The sequence below is a fragment of the Oratosquilla oratoria genome, chromosome 9, assembly GCF_046742065.1.
Source record: "Oratosquilla oratoria isolate Oo_2021 chromosome 9, ASM4674206v1, whole genome shotgun sequence".
Taxonomy (NCBI): Eukaryota; Metazoa; Arthropoda; class Malacostraca; order Stomatopoda; family Squillidae; genus Oratosquilla; species Oratosquilla oratoria.
The window spans coordinates 79,261,811-79,286,246 of NC_134785.1; the positions used below are offsets into that span (position 1 = coordinate 79,261,811).

Sequence of the window (24,436 nt, forward strand, 5' to 3'; positions counted from 1 at the left end):
ACGGAAGCAGCAGTGAAGAAGGTGAGTTGCATAAAGATTTCCCTATTAGCAGTATTTTGATGCAGTTCTCTAAGGCTTTCGGTCCAGTTGAAGAAGTCTCCGGACATGTTGCCAAACATGTAGCAGACATGGTCAATCAAATATTTGACCACGGCATGAGGGAGGACACCTATAAAGAAATTGCGGAGGGCGAGAGTACCAAGAGGCCCAGTAATTGCCCTGCTTTATCCCCAGTTGAGTGCAATATGCAAAATTTGGAGGCGCTAAAACAGGGCACTAAAAAAGCAGACTTACGCATGAAGGAAGTCAATAAAGATATAACTAAGACAGCTTCCATCATCATCAAATCACTTTCGGTGCTTGACAAAGTGGCCCAGGATGAAGGTAACGCTGTGGTGGCCAATGAGGTGGGCATGATCGATGGTGCTCTGGCACTGTTAGGTCATACCAACTACCGTAACAATTTGGTTCGCCGTTTTAACATCAAACGGGAAATAAATCAAAAGTACTCACACCTATGCTCTGACAAAGTGCCCATGTCACACTTTCTGTTTGGGGATGACCTCTCGCAATCCGCAAGACAAATTGAAGAGGCGGAAAAACTCAAAAGCAAAATCACAGCCAAATCCCCCTTTCCATCCTGGAAGCCAGGCGCATGGAAATTTGGAAGTGGGAAGACAAGAACCCACTAAAAGTATCGAATACCTTGGCAATGTCATTGACTCGGACAAAAAGATTGTTACCTTACCAATACGTAGGAAAGAAAGAATTCTACTTGGATGTAAACAACTAATAGCTAGACTAGTGACAAAATCAGAGAAGTAGCCAGCGTGATCGGGTTTCTAGTTGCTGCCTTCCCAGCTGTGGAACTTGGAAAATTACACTATCGTCACCTTGAATCGGCAAAGATTACAGCATTGCGAAGGAGTTATGGGAACTTTGAGGATAAAATGTTGATCACCGACGAAATGAAAACGGACCTGACTTGATGGATCAAACATGTTGAGACCCAACATAGGCGAATAATTCACCCAACTCCTGAAATTGTCTTATACTCAGATGCTTCAGACTTAGGTTGGGGTGGCTGCATAAATCATCAGTCAGTCAATGGAAGATGGACGTCAGAGGAAAAGAAGCTTCACATTAATACCCAGGAACTCATAGCTGTGCTCCTTACATTAAAATCTTTTGCAAATGAGGTCAGAGGAAAGCACATCAAAGTTTTCTGTGACAACACTACAGCAGTTAACTACTTCAGTGAAATGGAAGGCACTAAGTCAATAGCATGTAACAATGTCTCCTCTGATATTTGGAACTGGTGTCTAAACAATGATTCCTGGATCACATGTTCCTACATTCCTGGGAGTGATAATACTTTAGCTGATACAGCATCCAGGAACTTCAATGACAGACATGAATGGAAGTTGGATGAGAACATTTTAAAGAAATTAAGCATCATTTTTGGCACACCCAACATTGATCTATTTGCATCTAGGTTGAACAAACAAGAGCCCCAGTTTTGCTCCTGGAGGCCAGACCCAGAATCAAATTATTGTGATGCATTCAACCTTAATTGGGCAACATTAGGTTTCATCTACATTTCCCCCCCTTTCTCCCTGATTCCTAGATGCCTGCAGAAGTTAAGAGCAGAAGGGGCCAGAGGTTGGATGATCATTCCATTTTGGACATCACAGCCCTGGATGGGAGCACTACTCAGGCTGCTTGTAGAAGATCCAAGAATCATAATGAAGAGAAAGAAAGTGCTGGTGTGGCCCCTGTCGACGGAAGAACATCCCATCATGTCCCATACCAGATTGATGGCCTGTCTACTTTCCGGGAAAGCCTGCGAGAACGAGGCATATCTGAAAAAGGTACGGACCTTATCTTGGCATCATGGAAACCCGGAACTAGCAAACAATACAGATCACATATCAACAGGTGGGCACAATTTTGTCATAGACGGGACATCAATCCCACTACTCCCATTGTAACTAACATCATAAACTTCTTAACAGAAATTTTCCACAGAGGTGTGGGTTACAACAGTATTAACATGGCAAGGGGGGCCCTATCCTCGATGGGGATAGTTGTGGATGGATGCAAGGCAGGCAACCATCCCCTAGTCATCAGGTTAATGAGGGGAGTTTTCAACCTGAGGCCTTCAATGCCTAGATATAGGGACACCTGGGATGTCCATTACAAAACAATCAAGTTCCAGGTTATCATGTGGGTGCTCGTATTATTCAAAGACTGATGGACCGGCTGGGCGAAGCATATCTCATATGAATGCTTACCCTTCAGCAGAATTGATTTGCTTCATAAAACCAAAAGCACATCTCAACTAACCTATGGTAAGTCTCATGTACTTAAGTAATTTGAGGGCGTTGCTGACTGCCAGCAGTTCAGCAGTAAAAACCGAGCTAAAATCAGGCAACTTTCTCTTTAAAACTGTGCTATCAGATACAACAGCACAACCAACACCATCTTGGGATTTTGATCCATCTGTATAAATAAAAATTGAATCAGCATGTACTGATAAATGTTCTAAAAATTCACTTTTTAGCTCTACAGCAGTTCTATTTTTCTTCTTTTTAAGAGGACATATTTCAGTGGGGCATCGGTTCCAAGGAAGGAATTTGGGAGGCGTGATCTCAGCAATTGTATTAGGAACAAGTCCTACCTTCTCTGTCCCAACTTCAAATCTCACTTCTAAAGGTTTCGGCAGAGTACTTTTCCTTGGTGCTCTGTCTACCGGCTGCTTTACATATTTGAAGTTTGGATTCTGTTTTGATGTCAAGACACGAGAGATATATCTAAGGCTTAATTCCTCCCTGCGAATATACAGGGGAGGAATTCCTGCGTCCACATACAAGCTATCCACTGGAGATGTTCTATAGGCTCCCGAACAGATCCACAAAGCCATATTGTGGACTATATCAAGCTTCTTTAATGAAGTTTTACATGCCGATCCATAAATTTGACATCCATAATCCATTTTGCTAAGGCACAATGTTTGGTAAAGCCTTATTAGAGTTATACAATCTGCTCCCCAGTTGAAATGAGACACTACCTTTTGTATATTAAGTCACTGTTTAACAGTGTATACAACCTCGTTTATGTGATGAGTGAATGTCGACCTTTTGTCCAAAACCAGACCAAAGTATTTTACTTGATCTTCATATGGTAATATGACACCCTCTAAGAATAGTGTTGGTTGATTGATTTATGGAGTTTTTGGCTCGAAGGCCAAGCGCCAGAGCCGTTAGGCCATTCAGCGCATATTTATCTTTTAGTTTAAAAGATAGAATAAAAATAAAATTTAAGTAAAACAATTAAAACAATAGACATTCACGAACACACTTCAACAACACACACTCACAAGCATTCACACACACAATTCTAAATTTCATAAAATAAATTTGTCTTTTAAAAATTTTAAAACATTCTTCACACAATCTTCCTCCCCTAAAATTTCTTTAAAAGATATATGTTAAGAAATTTGCCCTGCGCTTATTAGAGAATGCAGGGTACTGAACTAAAATGTGTCTTATTGTCAAAACTACTTGGCAAGTGGGACATTGGGGGGGCCAGCCTTTCTGCCCCACTTGCCATTAAAAATTTGTGTAATGTAGGAATGGCCAATTCTCAGTCTTGTCAAGACAATGCTTGACCTCCTGTCCAAAGGAGGACACTTCCAAGGGTTCACTAAGGGTTGAATTTCTTTTAATTTATAACTGCCATCCAGCCTTGTCCATTGCTCTTGCCACTTCTTCATTGTATAACAATGGATCACTTGTTTCAAGTCCGTATGTGGGACTTTTCGGTCTGCTATATGGGTGAGCCTAGTGGCGGCTTTGGCTGCAGCATCGGAATACTCATTTCCAGTGACACCCACATGGGACGGCACCCAGCAAAAGTTTACTTTTATCTTCTTTCTGTTGTTTATGAGAATCAGCCATTCCTGTATTTCTTGCACTAAAAAATTATGAGGCAACAAATTATTTACAGAGGATAGAACGCTCATGGAATCCGTAAAAATAACAACGTTCCTACCACACGGAACAGAATTAAAAACAAACTTCAGGGCGTTGCTGACTGCCAGCAGTTCAGCAGTAAAAACAGAGCTAAAATCAGGCAACTTTCTCTTTAAAACTGTGCTATCAGTTACAACAGCACAACCAACACCGTCTTGGGATTTTGATCCATCTGTATAAATAAAAATTGAATCAGCATGTACTGATAAATGTTCTAAAAATTCATTTTTTAGCTCTACGGCAGTTCTGTTTTTCTTCTTTTTAAGAGGACATATTTCAGTGGGGCATTGGTTCCAAGGAGGGAATTTGGGAGGCATGATCTCAGCAATTGTGTTAGGAACAAGTCCTACCTTCTCTGTCCCAACTTCAAATCTCACTTCCAAAGGTTTCGGCAGAGTACTTTTCCTTGGAGCTCTGTCTACCGGCTGCTTTACAAATTTGAAGTTTGGATTCTGTTTGGATATCAAGACACGAGATATATATCTAAGGCTTAATTCCTCCCTGCGAATATACAGGGGAGGAACTCCTGCGTCCACATACAAGCTATCCACTGGAGATGTTCTATAGGCTCCCGAACAGATCTGTGAAGCCATATTGTGGACTATATCAAGCTTCTTCAGTGAACTTTTACATGCCGATCCATAAATTTGACATCCGTAATCCATTTTGCTAAGGCACAATGCTTGGTAAAGCCTTATTAAAGTTACACGATCTGCTCCCCAGTTGAAACGAGACACTACTTTTAGTATATTAAGTCGCTGTTTGACAGTGTATACAACCTCGTTTATGTGATTTGTGAATGTCAACCTTTTATCCAATACCAGACCCAAGTATTTTACTTCATCTTCATACGGTAATATGACATCCTCTAAGAATAGTGTTGGTATTTCTTCCTTGCGTCTTAGTCTGGAAAATCTTATGGCTTTGGTTTTTTCAGCAGAGAATCTAAAGCCCCTGCAATTAGCCCATGTTGTTGCTAAATTGATAACCTCTTGAACCTTTTGGCCCGTTTCTAATGTTGTCCATTTGCTGCACACAATAGCAAAGTCATCAGCATAAGCCAATCCATGAACTCCTGTGGGAACTTGTTCTAATAAACTATTAATGGCTATGCTGAACAGTGTAGGACTCAGAACACTTCCTTGGGGAATCCCTTCCTCTTGAAGATATGCACTAGAGAAAGAAGAGCCCACTCGGACTTTTAGATAATGGTCAGATAAGAAGTCCTTTAAACAATTGAACATATTACCCCCGATAACCCACTCTGCAACTTGCTTCAGAATGCCTCCCCGCCAGGTAGTATCGTAGGCATTTTTCAAGTCAATTGCGAAGGCATTCTCAATCTCACGAGTGATAAAAAGTAAGGGGTCCAGAGTGCACTTATTTCTTCTAAATCCAAACTGTCTGTTAGATAGCAGATTTTTAGATTCCAAAAACCAAACTAAACGCGTATTAACCATTCTTTCATAGATCTTACAAGTGCAGCTTGTGAGAGCAATAGGTCTGTAACTTTGTGGGTCATGAGGGTCTTTTCTTGCCTTTAAGATTCCTATGATGTTTGAAGTCTTCCAAGATTTAGGAGAAGATCCACAAGACCAAAATTTGTTCAGCACATTTAAAAGGAATTTCTTCGACGATATGGATAAGTGACCAACCATGGAATAAAGAATGTCATCCTCTCCAGGAGAGGTTGGGGAGGATAGAGATAAAGCATGATCCATTTCATCCAAGGTGAAGAGAAGATTATATGCCTCCGAGTTCGTATTGGTAGGAGGAATAATCGTGGTCTTGGCTCTAATTCTTCTGAAATCATCTGAATAATGTAGTGGGCTTGAAATATCAGCATAATGTCTTCCAAAAGCCTCTGCTACTTCTCTTATATCTGATATAAAAGAGTCATTTATCTTCAGAATGGGTAAGGGAGATGGAGTAAACTTTCCTTGTAATTTTCCAATCCTATTCCATACTAAGGCAGGGGAAGAGTCATATTTCAATTCGCTAATATATTTAATGAAGGATTCCCTCCTTGCTTTCTTGAAGATTTTCTTCTGCTTTGCTCGAGCTCTTCTGTACGTTATCTTATTGACTAAACAAGGGTATCTCCAATATCTCTTATAGCAAGTTCTTGTAATCTTTCTGCTTATAGCACATTCATCGCTCCACCAGGGGACTACTGGGCGTTGAGGTTTACCAGCTGTCTTAGGAATGGAAGAGAAAGCACCAGAGAGTATCATGTCTACCAGGTAGTCATATGCATCGCAGTTACTACCAAAATCACTAGTCTTATAATTAATCTCTGTGGATCTCCTAAATAATTCCCAATTAGCCTCTCCTGTCTTCCATTTAGGTAAGCAACAGGAGGGAGTGTTCTTCAAATATTTGATATGGATAGGCCAGTGGTCACTACCATGTAATTCTTCATCTATTGACCAACTGTAGTCTAATCTTAAGGATGATGAACAAATAGTTAGGTCTATAGCAGAACTTGAGTTGTGAAAGACATCAAACCTAGTTTTCGAACAGTCATTCATCAAAATGACATCGTTACTATCAATAAATTCTTCAATTATATTGCCCCAGGGGTCACACCTTGATTCACCCCCATAGAGGATGCTTGGCGTTAAAGTCACCCATTAGAATAAAAGGCTCAGGGAGCTGGTCAACCAGAGATTGTAGGTCATTTAACTCAAACTGACGGGGGTGGTTATATATGTCTAAGAGTCAATCTTCCAGTTCAGGTTCCAAATATAAAGAACATAAAGTGATCCATTTAGTGGTAAAGATTTGTTCTGCACAAGCCTGCAACACCGAATGTAGCTGGACACTTCTGTGGTTTACACATTTCTTAACAATGATACCAGTACCTCCATGGGCATGGCCCCCAATCATAGGAGGAGATCTGTAAAATTTATAATTAAGTCCAACATTAGGGGATAAATTGCCAAGCATAGTTTCTTGCAGACAAAAAACACACACATCATGTTCTTTAAAGAGAATCCCAACCTGCTCTCGATGAGAATTAAAACCTTGAATATTCCATTGAATTATGGACATTATACTGTTTTCTTTTTCTTTTTTGGGTCTACTGGTCTGGTAAGAGAAGTCTGTGGGAGAGAGGGTTTACAAGGTGGGTTTTTTTCTAATTTCTTTGCTTTCGCGGGTGGCATCCTCCTCTCTGACAATGGTCCGCCCGACGATGTAGAATCTGAGTTATTAGTTTCTTTCTTAGATTGTTTATCACGATTTGGGGAAGAGGATGGAGATGAGGGTGGACTGTGGAGTCTTTTGCTGCGCACAGCTTCAGACTCCATAGCTTCGCTTCTGTGTGCCTCGACTGAGTGAGGCACAGCAGTCCGTGATCGCTTTATTGGGGAGCCCCCTGAGTTTGGAAGTTTGACTGATTGAGAGGAGGCTTTATTAGAGGAACCCTGTGGGGTCCCAGCAATGAGAACTTTAGGTGCCCCTCTAGATGGGGCAGGAGGCATTCCATCAACTGGGGATGGGAGAACCTCCGCAGAGGAGGGTTGACGAGTACTACAATTTCCAACTTGTGGAGAGGAACGATTTGATTTAGTAGTGACTCTTTCACGCTGAGGCTTGGGTTCAGCATTTCCTTGATCCTCATTGCTTCTGTGCACCTCTACCGAGTGAGGCACACTAGTCAGCAATCCCTATACTGGGGAGTCTCCCAAGTCTGGAAGAGAGATTGCCTGAGAGGAGGCTTCATTACAAGAAGCCTGTGAGGTTTCTACAATAGAAACATTAGGTGCCCCTCCAGATGGGGCAGGGGACACCCCTTCAACAAGGGGTGAGGAAACCTCCGCACAGGAGGCTTCAGAAGTACTAGAAATTCCTACTTGAGAAGAAGAAAGACCATTAGGTTTCATAGTAACACTTTTACACTGAGGCTTGGGTTCAGTGTTAACAGAATTCATATTGGTATTTTTCTTTCTATTGCCTTCTACTGTTGGCTGATCTACTTTATTATTTGTGTTAACAACATCACTGTATCTTTTGGAATTACTTAATAGTCTTTTAGCATGTCCTACGCTTATATGTTCTGCATGAGCTTTTAGTAGTATTTCCTGTTCCTTCTTATAAATTACACAGTTCCTATCTCAGGCATCATGCTCTTCTTTACAATTTATACAAACTGTTGGGCGGGAACAATCCCCATGTTCAGGCTGAGCACATACTAAACACATTTTGTCCCTTGCACATCTGCGGGAAGGATGGCCAAAACCATAGCAGTTAAACCACTGAAGGGGACGGGGCTTAAACTGCTTCACATAAACAATTTCTTTTTCTATCTCTACATAATGAGGTAGATCTTCACCACAAAAACTTAGGATAATCATAGAAGAACGAGGGATTTTAGCAACCTTCCAAACATTCGTTGGGCACATTTCTAAAATCTCTTCTTCATCAAAGTCATACAGATCTCTATTAAAAATGACCCCTTTGGCATAACTAAAGGTGTAGTGGGGTTTAACTTTTTTATGTCCGATTTCTGTTTCAAGTTGAGCACCATGGCAGCTTGTTCATAAGATTTTACATGAATTAAAAAGGAATTTCTTCCAAATCGTGATACCTGCAAGTTATTCAAATTACCACAGCCAAGGTGACTCTTCAAGAATATTCTAAACTCGAACAAGTTAGCACGTTCTTTTGCAAGAGTGATAATGAGCCACTTAGCTGGGTTGGGAGGTCTCTGCACATTTTCTTTCCTTTCCTCTACCGGCTTTTCTGGATAAAAGATATCCAAGTTAGGTGGCACTCTACCAACAAGTTGGGCTGAAGATTCATTCTCATTACAATTATTATAATCCAAGCAGGCAGCAGCTGCATCCTGATTAGAAAGAAATGAGATCCACACTAGCCAAGCTTTAAAGTTGTCAGTTAGTTTAACTCTGATCTCTTTAATTTGTCCAAATTTACGGAACTTTTCATATAAGTCTGTATAACTCTTATCAAGAGAGACATATTGTAAATGTAAGATTCTATGATTATTAGGGGCAGTATTTGATTGATTGGTTTTACCGAGGTCCTTTTTCAAGCCGGAGTCGTCAACTGGGGTTTTTATTTTTGTTGAGTCAATATTGTCAACATTAGGATTGGCAATATTAGGAGAGGGATCGGGGGGTTTAGGAGGAGGATCAGGTTGTGGTGGAGGTTTAGAACATTCTGTTTCAACACCCGCCATCATCGTGTATACCTATGAGGCCGCACCATGTATTAAGAAAGAAAAATCAGTGCATAGAAGGAAGATACTGCAGACAACCCAGGGTTTGTCCTCTTTTGTTTTGTCCCATTTAGGATGGGTCCGGCGTAGTCACTCTGCATGTGTACTGGATAGGGAGAAAGGAAGTCAGCAGCCTAGTACCTACTTCACAAACATGCATTCCCCAGTCAGTGAGCTTTCGGCCCTTGCAGGGAGTAGTGACCTCGCAGTATACATCCCCACTTGACTGGGTTCAGACATGTAGCTTGGAAGGCACCAAGATACCAGAACCTTCCTTAACAAGTATTAGAGAAAGATGGTGAAAAAGGAGAGTAGGGTAGCAAATATGAAGGATAGGGATAGGGGAATTCACAAAGAAAAAGGGTGAGGGACCCCCTATCTATTCACTACCCCAAAAACCTCATCCTATAACAACTGTCATAGGATGAGGACGACAAATCCTACGAATATTCCAGTCCATAATCAGTGCCAAGCTAGGGTCGTCAACAAAAAGACTTTTGGCTCGGTTTTCGTCTGGTAGCTCGGGGCTGACCTCTCCAGTATGGTTGCACCTGGCTGACACAGCTCAGCCCGTCCTTACTACATGGAAGCCCCCCCACTACATCAAAGTACTGGGCCTCGGGGGGGGGGGGGCAAACTTCTTTTTGTCCTTAGCTTCACTACAACTTTTGTTGTACCAGTTTTTTATGTACGTTCTTTCTATTCTTTTTGTGGTACATATTTATTCACTCCTTCATTATAAATTTCTTTTAGTATGTTCCATTTTTTTTTCTACCCTTGTTTCTTCGTTTAGGAATTTATCCTAATTTGCATTGCGGAAGAATGTTTTGAGTTTCTCAAAGTTTGTTTTGTTACACATTAGTTTTTCTATTCTATGTTTATCGTTTTTGCTTTGATCCATTTGTTCTTTCAATTCTAGTTCTAATAGTACATGGTCACTCTTTCCTATCGGGGTTTTGTAATCAATTTTTTTGACAATCTCAGGCTCTGTCGTAAGTATTAAGTCCAATGTTGAGGGTTCTTCATTACCTCTATATCTAGTATTTTCTCTAATCCACTGGGTCATTGTGTACTCAATGGTCAAGTCAAGAAGGACATTACCCCAGAGTTCCTCCACCCCCTTCACTGTCATCTCTTCCCAACATATTTCCTTTGAATTAAAGTCACCCATAATTACTGTATTTCCCGTCTTTCAGTATTTCAGTTAATTTGTATTTTGTATCTTCTAATAATATGGAATGATCACTTTCTGACCAGGCTTGTGTTTTGGGGGGCACATACAAATTTTCTACTCTTCATATGTTTACTTTCTACTTGTAGGGGGGTGGGTTGGAGCTGTAGCACCTAGGGTAGGAAGCAGCAGCATCCTAAGGGATGGCTTCGTGCACTTGGTCAGCACTTTTCACCCCAACTCTCAATTGTGGCTCCTAGTAGCTGTTAGTCTAGGACAGCGGCCACACCCCGGGCAACCATCTCGGCTGATGGGCTAAACCAAGTGAGGGGTGCCACACACTGTGGCATGGAGCAGTGCCAGCTCTACTAGATGAAGACTAGAACAGCAAGCTCAGTAGATGTACTCTACTTGTCAGAGGAATTTGGTGAGTTTGGTGTGATAGCAAGATGGGTGACACATCTAGGGCGAACCAGGCATGTAAATGGCAATCGGCCAGTCACCGTAGAAAAGGATTGGAGCCCTTACTACATATTTATCCAAGATTAACTATGGACCAAAACCAAAGAGTAAATGAAGTGAACAGCATAAATGGGAGTCTTTTTCCAGAAAGGAGGGAGATTACCTCACTTGGTCGGGAACATAGTGTACAGCAGGCGGTTTCTGATTGTTATCCGTCGACTGTTATAACCAAAGAAAAGTTGAGAATGGCTACGTGGAATGTCCGAACATTACACCAAGCGGGGAAATATTATGGGATATGGAGAGAAATGAACAGAATGAAGATAGATGTTATGGGGCTTAGTGAGGTTAGGTGGCCAGGAGTGGGAGAGGTGAAAAATGAGCATGGAGTATTTGTATATTCTGGAGGAGGAGGAGCAGAAAAAGGGGTAGGAATAATGAACAAAAAGGTTGCTAGTACTATGAAGGGATTCTGGGCAGTGTCAGACAGAGTGCTCTTGGTAAAACTCAGGGGAAAACCTTTTGACATATGTTTAATACAGGTGTATGCTCCCACAGCAGAAGCAGAGGAAAGGATAGTAGATGATTTCTATGACAAGTTAGATCAAGCAATGGAACAATGTGGAAATCAAGAGGTTAAGATAATTATGGGTGATGTAAATGCAAAAGTGGGTTCAGGTGAAGAGGTTGTGGGGGCATTTGGGTTAGGAGAGAGAAATGACAGGGGAGAAAGATGGATAAGCTGGTGCAAAGAACATCAACAAATAGTAATGAATACGTGGCTTAGGCAACATCCATGAAGGCTATGGACATAGAAGGCACCAGGAAATACAGCAAGAAATCAAATAGACTATTTTACTATCAACAGAAGATTTAGAAATGCAGTGATAAAGGTAAAAACATACCCAGGAGCAGATTGTAATAGTGATCATGTGCCAGTTGTTGCAGATATAAGAATAAAATTGAGGAAATTAAGATAGGAGATGGGGAAACTGAGAAGAGAGGTAAGTGTGTTGAGAAAGGACGAAGACTTGAAACAGAGGTATTTGGTTACAGTAGAAAATAAATATGAAGTGCTGCGAGAAGAAGGGGATGTAAATGATCCAGGGTTTCAGTGGCAAAGGTTATGTGAAGCAATAGAAGAGGGAAATAAAAAGGTACTTCCTGAAAATAGGAGGAAAAACAAATGGATAACAGAGGAAATATTCGAACTAATGGATAAGAGAAGAGAAGCTAAAAGTAGAGATAGAAATGAATATAGAGAACTTAATAGACAAATAAAAAAGAAGTGTATAGATGCCAAGGAGAGTTGGCTTGATGAACAATGTGGGGAAATTGAGGACCTTGAAAAAAGGTATTCTAAAATGATGTATGATAAGATTAGAGAAATTACCAAGAGAAAGGGAAGTAATGGGGGGCCAATCAAAGATAGAGAAGGAAAGGTTTTAATGGACGAGGAGGATATTAAACATAGATGGGAGGAGTATGTAAGGGACCTATTTGAGGATGACAGACAAGGAGAAGAGGAAAATTATATCTAGATGGGGAAGAAATAATGGAAGAGGAAGTGAAATTTGCAATGAAGAAAATGAAAAAAGGGAAAGCCATGGGTGAGGATGGTGTGATGATTGAAATGCTAGAGGCATTAGGGGATTTTGCAATAAGAAAACTCACTAGTCTAATAAACCAAATTTACGAAAAGGGTACAATAACTGAACATATGTGTAACTCAATTTTTATACCACTACCAAAGATAAACGGAACATTGGAATGTAGTAAACATCGCACAGTCAGTATCACGAGTCAAATAACCAAAATTATATTAAGGATAGTTTTAAATAGAATAAGAAATAAAGTGAGAGAACAAGTTTCATGGGAGCAATTTGGTTTCATACAAGAGAAAGGAACAGCAAATGCAACTTTTATAATAACAATTATGGAGAGGATGACAGAAAAACAACAAAATGTATACCTTTGCTTTGTTGACTACGAGAAGGTGTTTGATAGGGTAAGACATGAGGATTTGATAAATATTTTGGAAAGAGTGGATATAAATAGCAAAGACATGAGTATCATCAGAAATCTGTATTGGAAGCAAAGAGCAGCAGTGAGGGTACAGGGAGGAAGAACAGAATTTCAAGCTATAAAGATGGGAGTGCGTCAAGGCTGTGTTGTCTCCAGATTTATTTACTTTGTATAGGGAGATGATCCTTAGGGAATTAGAGGGAATGGAAGGGATCAAAATTGGAGGATTTAATATAAATCATATCAGATATGCTGATGTCATGGTATTGGTGGCTGACTCGGAAGAAAAACTGCAACATCTATTGAATGTAACCGTAAGAGCTAGGGGGGAGAAAGGTTTAAATGTAAATATGGAGAAAACTAAAATACTAGTGGCCAGTAAAACAGATCCACCAAGAGTGCAAGTACAAATAGCAAGGAGAAGAATAGAACAAGTAACCAAATTTTCGTACCTGGGAAGCGTATTGACAGAAGATTGTAGATGTGAAAAAGAAATCAAATCAAGGATAGCGATAGCTAAAAGCACGTTTCAGAAAATGAAAGGGGTTTTAACAAACAAGAAAATGTCTACAGATATAAGGAGAACAGGTAAAACATTTATATGGTCAACACTATTATATGGTTCAGAAGCGTGGACAATCAGCAAAAAATTGCAGGAAAACTTAGAAGCAGCAGAAATGTGGATATGGAGACGAGTATTAAGAGTACCATGGACAGAGAAGAAAACAAATGAAGAAGTATTGAGAGAAATGGAGACAGATAGGGAATTGATGACAATTATAAGGAAAAGACAGTTGCGATTCTTAGGACATATAATGTGGAGGGAAGGGTTGGAAGAGGTGGTGATGACGGGAATGGTGGAGGGAAGGAGAGCAAGAGGAAAGCAGAGGGAGAAGTATATGGACGGGCTGATGAGGGCGACGGGAAAACAACTCAAACCAGCATAGATGTTACTAGTAACTAGGGACCGTGAACGGTGGCGCTCCATGGTTGCCGAAGTCCAAGAGGATATGGCACGATGGTAAGGTAATCATAACTGATTCTACATTATTTTTTCCTTCAGTTATTTTTTTCACATTCAAATCTTTCTTGGTCAAAATTAGAACTCCTCCACCCTGTTTGTCCCTTCTATTCTTTGTCCAACGGTTGTATAAACCTTGTCCCACAGTATAGGGAATTAGGTTATGCTTTAATTTAGTTTCCACTATTCCCATTATGTCTGTTTTTTTTAAGGTCAGGTAACCGTTTAATTTGTTCATTCCTGATATTATTCCATCTATATTAGTAGTGGTGGACTGGTTGGTGAGGTTATTTAATGTTTGCTGGAGAGAGGGTAGAGTACCGGAGGACTGGAGTAGTGCCTGTATAGTTCCTCTTTACAAGGGAAAAGGGGACAAGTGTGAATGTAGTAATTTCAGAGGGATTAGCCTGTTGAGTGTAGTAGGGAAGGCTTATGGGAGAATCTTAATTGAGAGGATCAGGAGAGGAACAGAAGGAGTAATTGGTGAGGAACAGTGTGGATTTAGGACGGGTAGAGGTTGTGTAGATCAGACCTTTGTGGTAAGACAGATATGTGAGAAAGCTATAGGAAAGGGGAAGGATGTTTTTTGGGCTTTTATGGATCTGGAAAAGGCTTATGATAGGGTAGACAGAAAGGCACTGTGGGAGGTTATGCAGATTTATGGGATAGGAGGAAAGCTTTTGGGAGCTGTCAAGAGTTTTTATGTGAGTAGTAGAGCATGTGTTAGGATTAGAAATGGAGAGAGTGAGTGGTTTGAAGTAAAGGTGGGACTTCGTCAAGGATGCGTTATGTCGCCCTGGCTGTTCAACTTATACATGGATGGGATGGTGCGAGAGGTGAATGCTAGGGTAGTGGGTCAGGGATTGGAGATGGTTAAAGAAAATGGAGAAAAGTGGGAGGTGAGCCAGCTGTTGTTTGCGGACGACACTGCGATTGTGGCAGGGTCAGAGGAGGGATTGAGGAAGCTGGTGGCAGAGTTTGGGAGAGTATGTGATAGAAGAAAGCTAAAGATAAATGTGGGTAAAAGTAAGGTGATGAGATGTACAAGGGGTGAAAGTGGCAGTAGACTGGAAGTGAACATTAAGGGAGAGCGACTGGAGGAAGTGGATAGTTTTAGATACTTGGGTGCAAGTGTAGCAGGAAAAGGTGGAGTGAAGGTGGAGGTAGAATGTAGATTGAGAGAAGCAAGTAAATGCCTTGGTGGTTTAAAGAGTGTAATGAGAAATAGACATTTGGGAATGGATGTGAAGAGGAGACTGTATGAAGGAGTGATTGTGCCAACAGCACTGTATGGGGCAGAAACGTGGAACATAAGAGAAGAAGAGAGAAGGAGTTTGAATGTGTTTGAGATGAGGTGTCTGAGAAGTATGGTGGGGGTTACTAGGCTAGATAGAGTGAGAAATGAGGAGGTGAGGAGGAGAACAGGGGTGGAAAGGGAGTTGGGAGATAGGGTTGATGAAAGAATATTAGGATGGTTTGGACACATGGAAAGAATGAGTGAAGAAAGATTAGTAAAAGAGGTATGGAAGGCAGATGTGGAGGGAGTGAACATGAGGGGACGTCCTAGGATGAAGTGGATGGATGGGGTGAAGGGGGCTTTGGGGAAGAGGGGAATGTCTGTTGAGGAAGGTGCTCAGATGAGAGGAAGGGTGGGAGGGGTGTGGAGTGTATTTAGGGATGAAATGGGTGGGAGTGTTTTTATGCCTTTCCCTTTTTGGCTACCTCCCTTGGAAGGGGGAAAAAGCCTTGGTATATGTATGTATGTATGTATTAGTATAACTTACCCTTAATTTCCTTTCTCCTCTTCTCTTTCTGTCTTCTTTGTTTCCATTTTCTCAGTCTCAGATGTTCTGGATAGTATATCTTCTGCACTTGTTTGAGACGTAAGTTTAACTTTCAGTGGCCTGTATTTTTTTCTTTAATATATCTTCCCATCCTATGGGTTTCCTCAATTTCCCTATCCCAGCTTTGTTCATCTGTTTGTAATTCTTTTAGAATTTCCTGGGCAAGCTCTTTCTCTTCCTTTTCACTCTGATATCTAGGTATATCGTGTTTTTCTTTGATGGCGTAGATTACTCTGCATCTTTTTCTATCCACTGTGTCCCTAACTAGGTTCCCTTTTTCTTTGATCACCTGAATCATTGTTTCCTTGGTATTATCTTTGACTTGTTGTTCCATTATTTTCTTTATGGATATTTCTTGACTTTCCACTAGTATTGTTGATATTTACTTGTTTCAATACTAGAGCTGTCCATTTGAAAGTTGTGTATTCTATGTCCACTGCTGAGTTCATTTTGACTTTCGTTAGATTTGCTAACAGATATGGAATTCCTTCTGTAGTTTATTCTGATAATGCTAAGTCCTTCGTACAAGCGGGAAGTGTTATTGAAGAACTTTTGTCTTCTTCTGAATTTGAAGAGAAGTTTAAAACTTCCCTTGTTCAGCATAGAACCATCCCTGTTTATGCTGCATGGTATGGTGCCACTTGGGAAAGGTCAACTCAGACGGTGAAACACTGTCTCTATGGGGTATTGGGTAGGTCTGTTCCTTCCCTGGCTGAGATTACCACTCTTTTGTCCAATGTTCAAAAAATTTTGAACAATAGACCACTTACTTATCATTCCTGTGAAAACAAGGTAGATGTCATTACCCCAAATAATTTCCTTATAGGAAGGACCTTCCTTGATGTTTGGCAATTTGGAACTAGTCCCTGAATGGGAATCCGAAGAAGACTATCCTTCTCTTCTGAACTTAGTCATGGACTGTAGGAATTATTTTTATGAAGAGTTTAAGAAACAATGGCAGACAGAGTACTTGGTCAGCTTAAGGGAAAGGGACAGACCTGTGTGCCACAGTGGGAAAAAGGTGATGTTGCTTTTTTGAAACTGCCTTTTAAGACCAGACCTTTCTGGCCCTCAGTTCATGTTGTTGAGACCTTTCCTGACCAAGAACATATGATACGTAGTCTCTGTCATTAAGCCTGATGGAAACTCTATCAAAGTCTTAGACTTTTAATCCCTCTAGAGCTCCATGCCGAGTTACATTCCCCTCATGAGGATGAATCCCCTGGGGATCCTATTTTGCAGGCTAGCAAGTAAGAGGCCTCTAACTTGGAGGAGGTTATTTCTTTGGAAAACGACTGTGTCGCTCCAGAACCTACCTCTTTGAGACCTTCTCGTAAGACTGTGCTAGCCTCTAGAGACCAAGTAAGGTCTCTAGCACTTAAAAAGATATTGTAAATTTTCCTCGAAAGTGTTGTATTCATTAAACACTTTCTTTTTGTTGTTGGTGAGGTTGGGTAATTATAATTGGTAATATTATTGCTTACCTCAGTTTGGGAAACTTTCCCTCGAGGTGTTATTTTCTTTCGATTCAGGAGCCTACCTTGAAACTTTGAACCACACCTATCATAACTTTAAATAAGATATGATTAAACTCCCCTCCCTTTTATTTGTTAAATCTGAAGTAATTTTGGTTTGATAAATCAGGAAACTTTGAGAAATTACTTAAAGTGAAAATTAACCCATGGCTTCAAGCTTTTTTTGAACACGTAAGAGTCCCGCCGAATATGGCCACTATCATCGGGTCAGAATAGAGATCACCCAGAGTTCTGGTTCCTGACAGACCACTCTTAAAACCTGTTGGCAAGGGACTTTTTTACGTCTTCACATTCAACCTTATTTCAAGCCTACAAGTTTGAGAGCCCTACCAAGTAAGTTCTCAGACTTTCTAATGCATTTCTTAAACCGTAATTACCATAATATGTCAATTTATAATTATCTACTATTTACCTGTTTGTTTATTTTTTAACTATACCTATGCATTTATTTATGTATTTTATTTATCATTATTTACATTATTATAGTTTTTATTTATTCATTTATTTGTTTGTTTATTTGTTTATCATTATTATAATTTTTTCGCATCCTAGATATGAACCAAAAGGTCTCCTGTCAGCATGCTCTGACTTTGTAATCCGATGTAAATCCTTTGTTACTGAGGGGCTGTGGGTGCCAGTGAAACTCACAGCAATAATTATTATTGTCACCACATATACCACTATTTGGTTCATAAGCACTTACCATTGCCAGACTCCTAATCAGAGTTAAAATAGACTTCTGCAGTCTTTCGGTAGTATGCTATTGTCACCAGTTTACCCCAGAGATAAAAAAATCAATGAGTCATTGTCCCAAGTTCCTATCTATATACCAAAGGCATTTTCCTCCATGCAAGGGGGTAGCCAAGTCAAAACATGTGTACCCACTCCCACCCACTCTACTCCCATCCACCACCCTTTCCTCCCTCTCATCTTAGCTCCTTGTGGATGATGGATCATCCCTGTATCCCGCCCACTGCCCTGGGTCAGAAGCAATGCAGCAAGACATAGTACACCCATAGCAAGGCTGCTTCACTTAATCAGTGACCCCCCTCACCATCCCCTTATGCAGAAGAAGAAAAAATGGGGAGAAATTCCTTTGGGCTACATCAAAATATCATTCACACACAACCACTCCCTACTCCCCCCCCACACACACACACACACTAAATGGAAAGCCCACAGCCCCACAGTGGTTGGCAATACTCTTCACAACCTCCCACAGATCTCTCTCAGAAAAAAAAATTAAATTGGTGTCAATGTTTTTATCAGCATGGGTCTGTTTCTATCACTGCCCAAAAGCTGCAAGGAGAAAAAAAGCAGTCACCAGTTGTCAGCTCTCCTTGTGTGATAAAATGTTAGAAATAGAGCAAGATATTAGACCCAACCTGGAGACTGAGCATCAGCTCCTCAGGACTGCAACTCCTCAGGGAGGTTGGGGGTTGATGGGTTTTGAAAATGGGAAACTTTACTGTCTATCTTGCAGGACCACTACACACAGATACTTGCAATTGGTCCCTATCCCAGAAACCACGTAAAGAAATGTTTACACTCACGCACAATTCAATGACAATATTACAATTATTCAACAGCAATATATGACCTCACCTGCTGAATTACAGGCCGATAGTAGACAAAAACACTCCCTCCATCAGGCACTCTCCTCTCTACACCAGCCAGGGGGGTCCCAACTGCTATGTCATGAATGCCATCACCATCAAAGTCTCCAGCTGCCAGTGCATAGCCAAACATGGCACTTACACGTGATCCTTTCAATGAGCTGTTTTTTATTAAGTTGTGGTAAAACCGTACCTGAGGAAAGAACACAAGCCATAAAAAATACCATTATTATTGACAAGGAAACTACATTCATACATATACCAAAGGCTTTTTCCCCCTTACACAGGGGGTGGGGTTAGCCAAAAAGAAAAAGGCATAAAAAACACTCCCACCCATTCCATTTCCTATATATTCCACTCCCCTCCACCCTCCTCCCTCTCTCTTATCTTGGCACCAAGAGTCTTTAAAAAAAAAAAAAAAAAAAAAAAAAAAGGTATAGCACTGAGCTAAAAGAGGTACAGCAGTGAGCTGTACCAAGTGTTACAAATAAATATGAACATTGCCTGAAATATGTAAACAATTTCTTTTCTACATACAGACATATACCAACAGCCTTACCTCCCCCTTACAAGGGAGGTAGTCAAAAACAAAGTCATAAAATCCACTCCCACCCATTCCATCCCCACATACTCCACTCCCATTCACTACCCTCCCTCCCTAATATACTGACTCCTCCTAGTTAACAGGTCATCCCCATCTCTCACCCACTGCCCTTGGTCAGAAGCAATATAGCAAGACGGCACATCCACAGCAAGGCCACTTTATTTAAGAGAGCGTTACCAGCCATCATTAAAAAAATTCTGGTACATGAGCTAATTTTAAGTAAACATTTCAAAAGAATCTATATGATGGTGGCAACATTCATACAAAGTTATACAACTGTATTTCATTTCTATTTTTTTATACAGCATAAAATATATCAAACATTGGCAACCTCTGGCAACCCCATTGCATAAAAAACACTCTGTACAGGAGTCCCTCAAATAACGTCGGGGTTCGGTTCCTGAAATTACCGCATATGATCAAATCCGCATATGCTGACTTTCCATATCAAATACCGAGAAACGTGTGTATGTATTTACCTAGTTGTATTTTACGGGAAGGGGATCTATGCTCGTGGCGTGCCGTCTTCATATCTCATTTTATCTAAACTATTTTTAAATTCATGTTTTGTTTTTGCACACACCACTTTCTCATCTAACTTGTTCCAACTGTCTATTACTCTGTGAGGAAAGCTGTTCTTTTTCAGATCTCTTCTATAGCTGTCTTTCTTGATTTTCTTTCCGTGTCCTCTTGTATTTCTATCATCCCATTTGATCAGATTCTCTCTATCAATAATTTCTATGCCTTTCATGATTCTGTAAATAGCTATCAAATCTCCTCTCTCCCTTCTTTGCTCTAGTGTCTGTAGTTCAAGTTTTGCCAGTCTCTCTTCATATGATAGTTTTGAGTGTTGGTGCCAATTTTGTAATTGCTGTTTGTATTCTTTCAAGTTTTTTTTTTTATACATTTTTTTGTACTTGGTGACCACATCGCTGCTGCATATTCCAATCTTGGTCTTATCAGGGTGATTAGAATTTTCTTCACCATTTCTTCATCCAGGTATGTAAATGCCAATTTGATTGTTCTTATTAAATTATAAGTTTCTCCAAAAATCTTATTTATATATTTCTCAGGTGACATATTATTCATAACAATGACTCCCAGGTCCTTCTCATTTTCTACTTTTTTTATTCCTTCTCCCAATTTATATGATCCTGTTATTCTGTTTTTGCTTTTTCCAAATTCCATTATACTACACTTTTTAGTGTTGAACTCCATCTCCCACTTCCTACTCCATTCCCATACTTTATTTAGATCACTCTGTAGTGACTCACAATCTTCTTCCGTGTTCACTTTTTTAATAGTTTTGCATCATCTTCAAAGAAGCTCATATAACTTTCAATTTCTTCATCCATATCATTAATATATATAGCAAACATTATTGGGGCCAGAACTGTTCATTGTGGAACACCGCTTATTATTTCATCCCATTTTGAGTGTTTGTCTCTTATCACTACTCTCGTTTTTCTTTCTTGCAAAAAGTCTTCCATCCATTTAAGCAGTTTGCCCTGTATTCCTCCTTCAGTTTCTAATTTCTTAAGCAACTTATGTGGTACTTTGTCAAAAGCTTTTTTTAGGTCTGGAAATGCACAATCAGGCCATCCATCTCTTTCTTGTATTATATCTATTAGCCTTGAATAGAAACATATTAAATTGGTGACGCATGATCGTCCTTGTCTGAATCCAAATTGCCTTGGATTTAGCACGCTGTTTTTTCTAAATATTTTACCCATCTACTTCTGATAATTCTTTCACAAATTTTTCCTATTGTACTTGTTAGAGAGACTGGTCTATAGTTGGTAGGGTCTTCTTTATTTCCCCCTTTATATATAGGTACTATATTTGCTTTTTTCCAATCTTCTGGAACTTTACCTTCTTTCAAGGAACTGTTTATTATGCTATGTATTTTGTCTGCCAGTTCATTCCTGCAAAAATCCAGTTTGCTATTTCATCTGATCCATGCGATTTTCTGACATCGAGATTACTCAAGTGTTTCATTATTTCATTCTTTGTTACTTCTATTTCTTTCATAGGGGGGGCTTTCTCTTTCCATTCGATCTCTTCAGGTTGTATGTCCTCCCTCGTAAACACGGATCTAAAATGCTTATTCATAATTTCCGCAATTTCTATTTCCTCTGTGTATTCAACTCCTTGTCTTAATTTCTCCAAATCTTGTTTGTTTTTCAGTTTGTTGTTTACAAATCTGTAAAATAGTTTTGGTTGATCTTTACATTTTTCTATGACATCTTTTTCATATTTTCTCTTTTCCTCTCTGCACACTTGTACATATTCATTTCTATCTATAACAAGTATATATTTTCCATTTTTCAGGCCTTTTGTTTTCTTCCATTTGGTCCAAGCTTTGTCTCTTTTGTCTTTTAACTCCCTACAACTTTTGTTGTACCAGTACTTTACATATTCTTTTTCTTGTTTTTGTCTTGGGACATACTTTTCCACTCCTTTTTTTTTTTTATAAACTTTGGTCAAAATATTCCATTTCTCATCTAGTGTTGTATCTTCTTTGTGTATTCTTTCCCAGTTTTAATTTTGAAGGAATTCTCTTATTTGATCAAAATTTGTTTTTTCATACATCATTCTTCCTTTTCTATATTGTTCATTTCTTTTCATGTATTTTTCCTCATTTAGTTCTAGTTCTATCAATATGTGGTCACTTTTACTTATTGGTGCCTGGTATTCTATCTTTTCCACTATTTCAGGTTCTGATGTGATTATTAGGTCTAGTCTCGATGGTTCTTCTTCATTTCTATACCTAGTGTTCTCTTGAATCTATTGTGTCATTGTGTGGTTAATAATCATCTCAAGTAGAACATTTCCCCATAAGTCTTCTCCATCCTATACTGTCATCTCTTCCCAGCAGACTTCTTTGCAATTAAAGATGCCCATCATAACTATTCTTCCTCCATCTTCCATTATCTTGTTTAATGTTATTCTTGTGTCTTCTAACATACTTTTATGTTCACTCTCTTCCCACGAGGCTGTTTTTGGGGGCACATAGTTTATTACAAACTTTTTGCTCTTCTTATCTCTGTCTTCTACTTCTATCATAATCATCTCTACTCTATTCTTTCCATATGTGACATTCTTCACGTTTATATCCTTCTTAGCCATGAACATAACTCCACCCCCTTGTTTTATCTCTGTTTCTAATTCAATAATTATATGCATTGTGTCCTATGCTGTTGGTTGGTAGTGGACCTTTTAATTTTGTCTCTACAATTCCCATTATGTGCGGTTCTTTTTCCTTCAGATACTCGTTCAATTCATTCAGTCCTGTTATTAATCCATCTATATTTGTGTAGGTGTGTGTGTGTGTATTTTACCTAGTTGTATTTTGCGGGAAGGGGAGCTATGCTCGTGGTGTCCCGCCTTTGTATCTTGCAGTGTCTAGTTTGCTTTTAAACTCATGAATGGTTTTTGCGCATACTATTTCATTATCCAGTTTGTTCCAAGTGTCCAAAACTCTATGTGGAAAACTGTTTTTCTTCAGTTCTCTTCTATAGCTATGTTTTTTCTTTTCTTTCCATGTCCTCTTGTGTTTCTCTTGTCCCAGTAAGGTAAGTCTTCTCTATCAAGTATCTCTGTGCCTTTCATGATTCTGTAGATGGTCAATAGGTCACCTCTCTTCTTTGCTCCAGTGTCGGTAACTCCAGTTTAGCCAATCTCTCTCGTATGATAGGTTTGTAAGTGCAGGTGCCATTTTTGTAGCTGCTCTTTGGATTCTTTCTATTTTCTTTATATTTTTTTTGGTACTGGGGGACCACAATGTCGCCGCATACTCTAGTCTAGGCCTTATCAATGTAACCAATATTTTTTTTAATCATGTCTTCATCCAAGTATGCAAATGCCACTTTTATTGATCTTAGCAAGTTGTAAGTCTCCCCGACAATTTTGTTAATCTGTTTATCATAGGACAAGTTGTTCGTGATAATTACTCCCAAGTCTTTTTCAGATCCTACTTTCTTTACTTCCTTGGTTCCAATTGTATATTTTCCTGATATTCTGTTTTTGCTTTTTCCAAACTCCATTATGCTACACTTCTTAGTATTAAAGTCCACTTCTCATTTCTGACTCCAGTTCCATACCCTATTTAGGTCTTCTTGCAGTGCTTCACAGTCCTTATCAGTTTCTACTTTCCTTAACAGTTTGGCGTCGTCAGCAAAGAAGCTCATGTAACAGTTCACGTATTCGTCCATGTCATTCATATAGATAGCAAACATTATTGGTGCCAGTACAGATCCTTGCGGTACTCCACTGATCACCTCTTTCCAATCTGAATATTTTTCTCTGAGCACTACTCTCATCTTTCTACCAGTCAGGAAGTCCTCCATGCATTTTAGTAGGTTCCCTTGTATTCCTCCTATGTGTTCCAGTTTTTTTTTAGTAATTTTCTGTGTGGTACTTTGTCAAAGGCTTTTTGCAAGTCTAGGAATGTACAATCAGCCCATCCATTTCTTTCTTGCACTATATCTATTAGCCTTGAGTAGAAGCATATTAAGTTTGTGGTGCATGATCTTCCTTGTCTGAACCTGAATTGTCTTGGGTTTAATATGTTGTTGTCTTCCAGATGTTTTACCCATCTATTCTTGATTATTTTCTCACAAATTTTGGCTATAGTGCTTGTTGGTGTTACTGGCCTATAGTTGGTGGGTTCTTCCTTGTTTCCTCCTTTATATATTGGTACAATGTTAGCATTGTTCCAGTCATTAGGTATCTTTCCTTCTTTGAGTGAGCTATTTATTATGATGTGTATTTTGTCTGTTAGTTCTTCTTTGCATTCCTTTAGAATCCAATTTGCAATACCATTCGGGCCATGTGATTTTCTGACGTCCAGTTTTGATAGATGTTCTGATATTTCTTTTTG

At 39.6% G+C, this 24,436-nt stretch overlaps 1 protein-coding gene across 2 annotated transcripts in view; it reads right to left on the minus strand.

Annotated features, from left to right (window-relative positions):
- LOC143028637 (integrin alpha-IIb-like) overlaps positions 1-24,436 on the minus strand; it is a 641,228-nt gene that overhangs the window by 319,788 nt on the left and 297,004 nt on the right. For both annotated transcript variants that reach the window (XM_076191051.1, XM_076191050.1), the window contains exon 9: positions 18,940-19,143. In XM_076191051.1, coding sequence (XP_076047166.1) covers positions 18,940-19,143 — 204 coding nt within the window. The remainder of the gene's footprint in view (positions 1-18,939; positions 19,144-24,436) is intronic.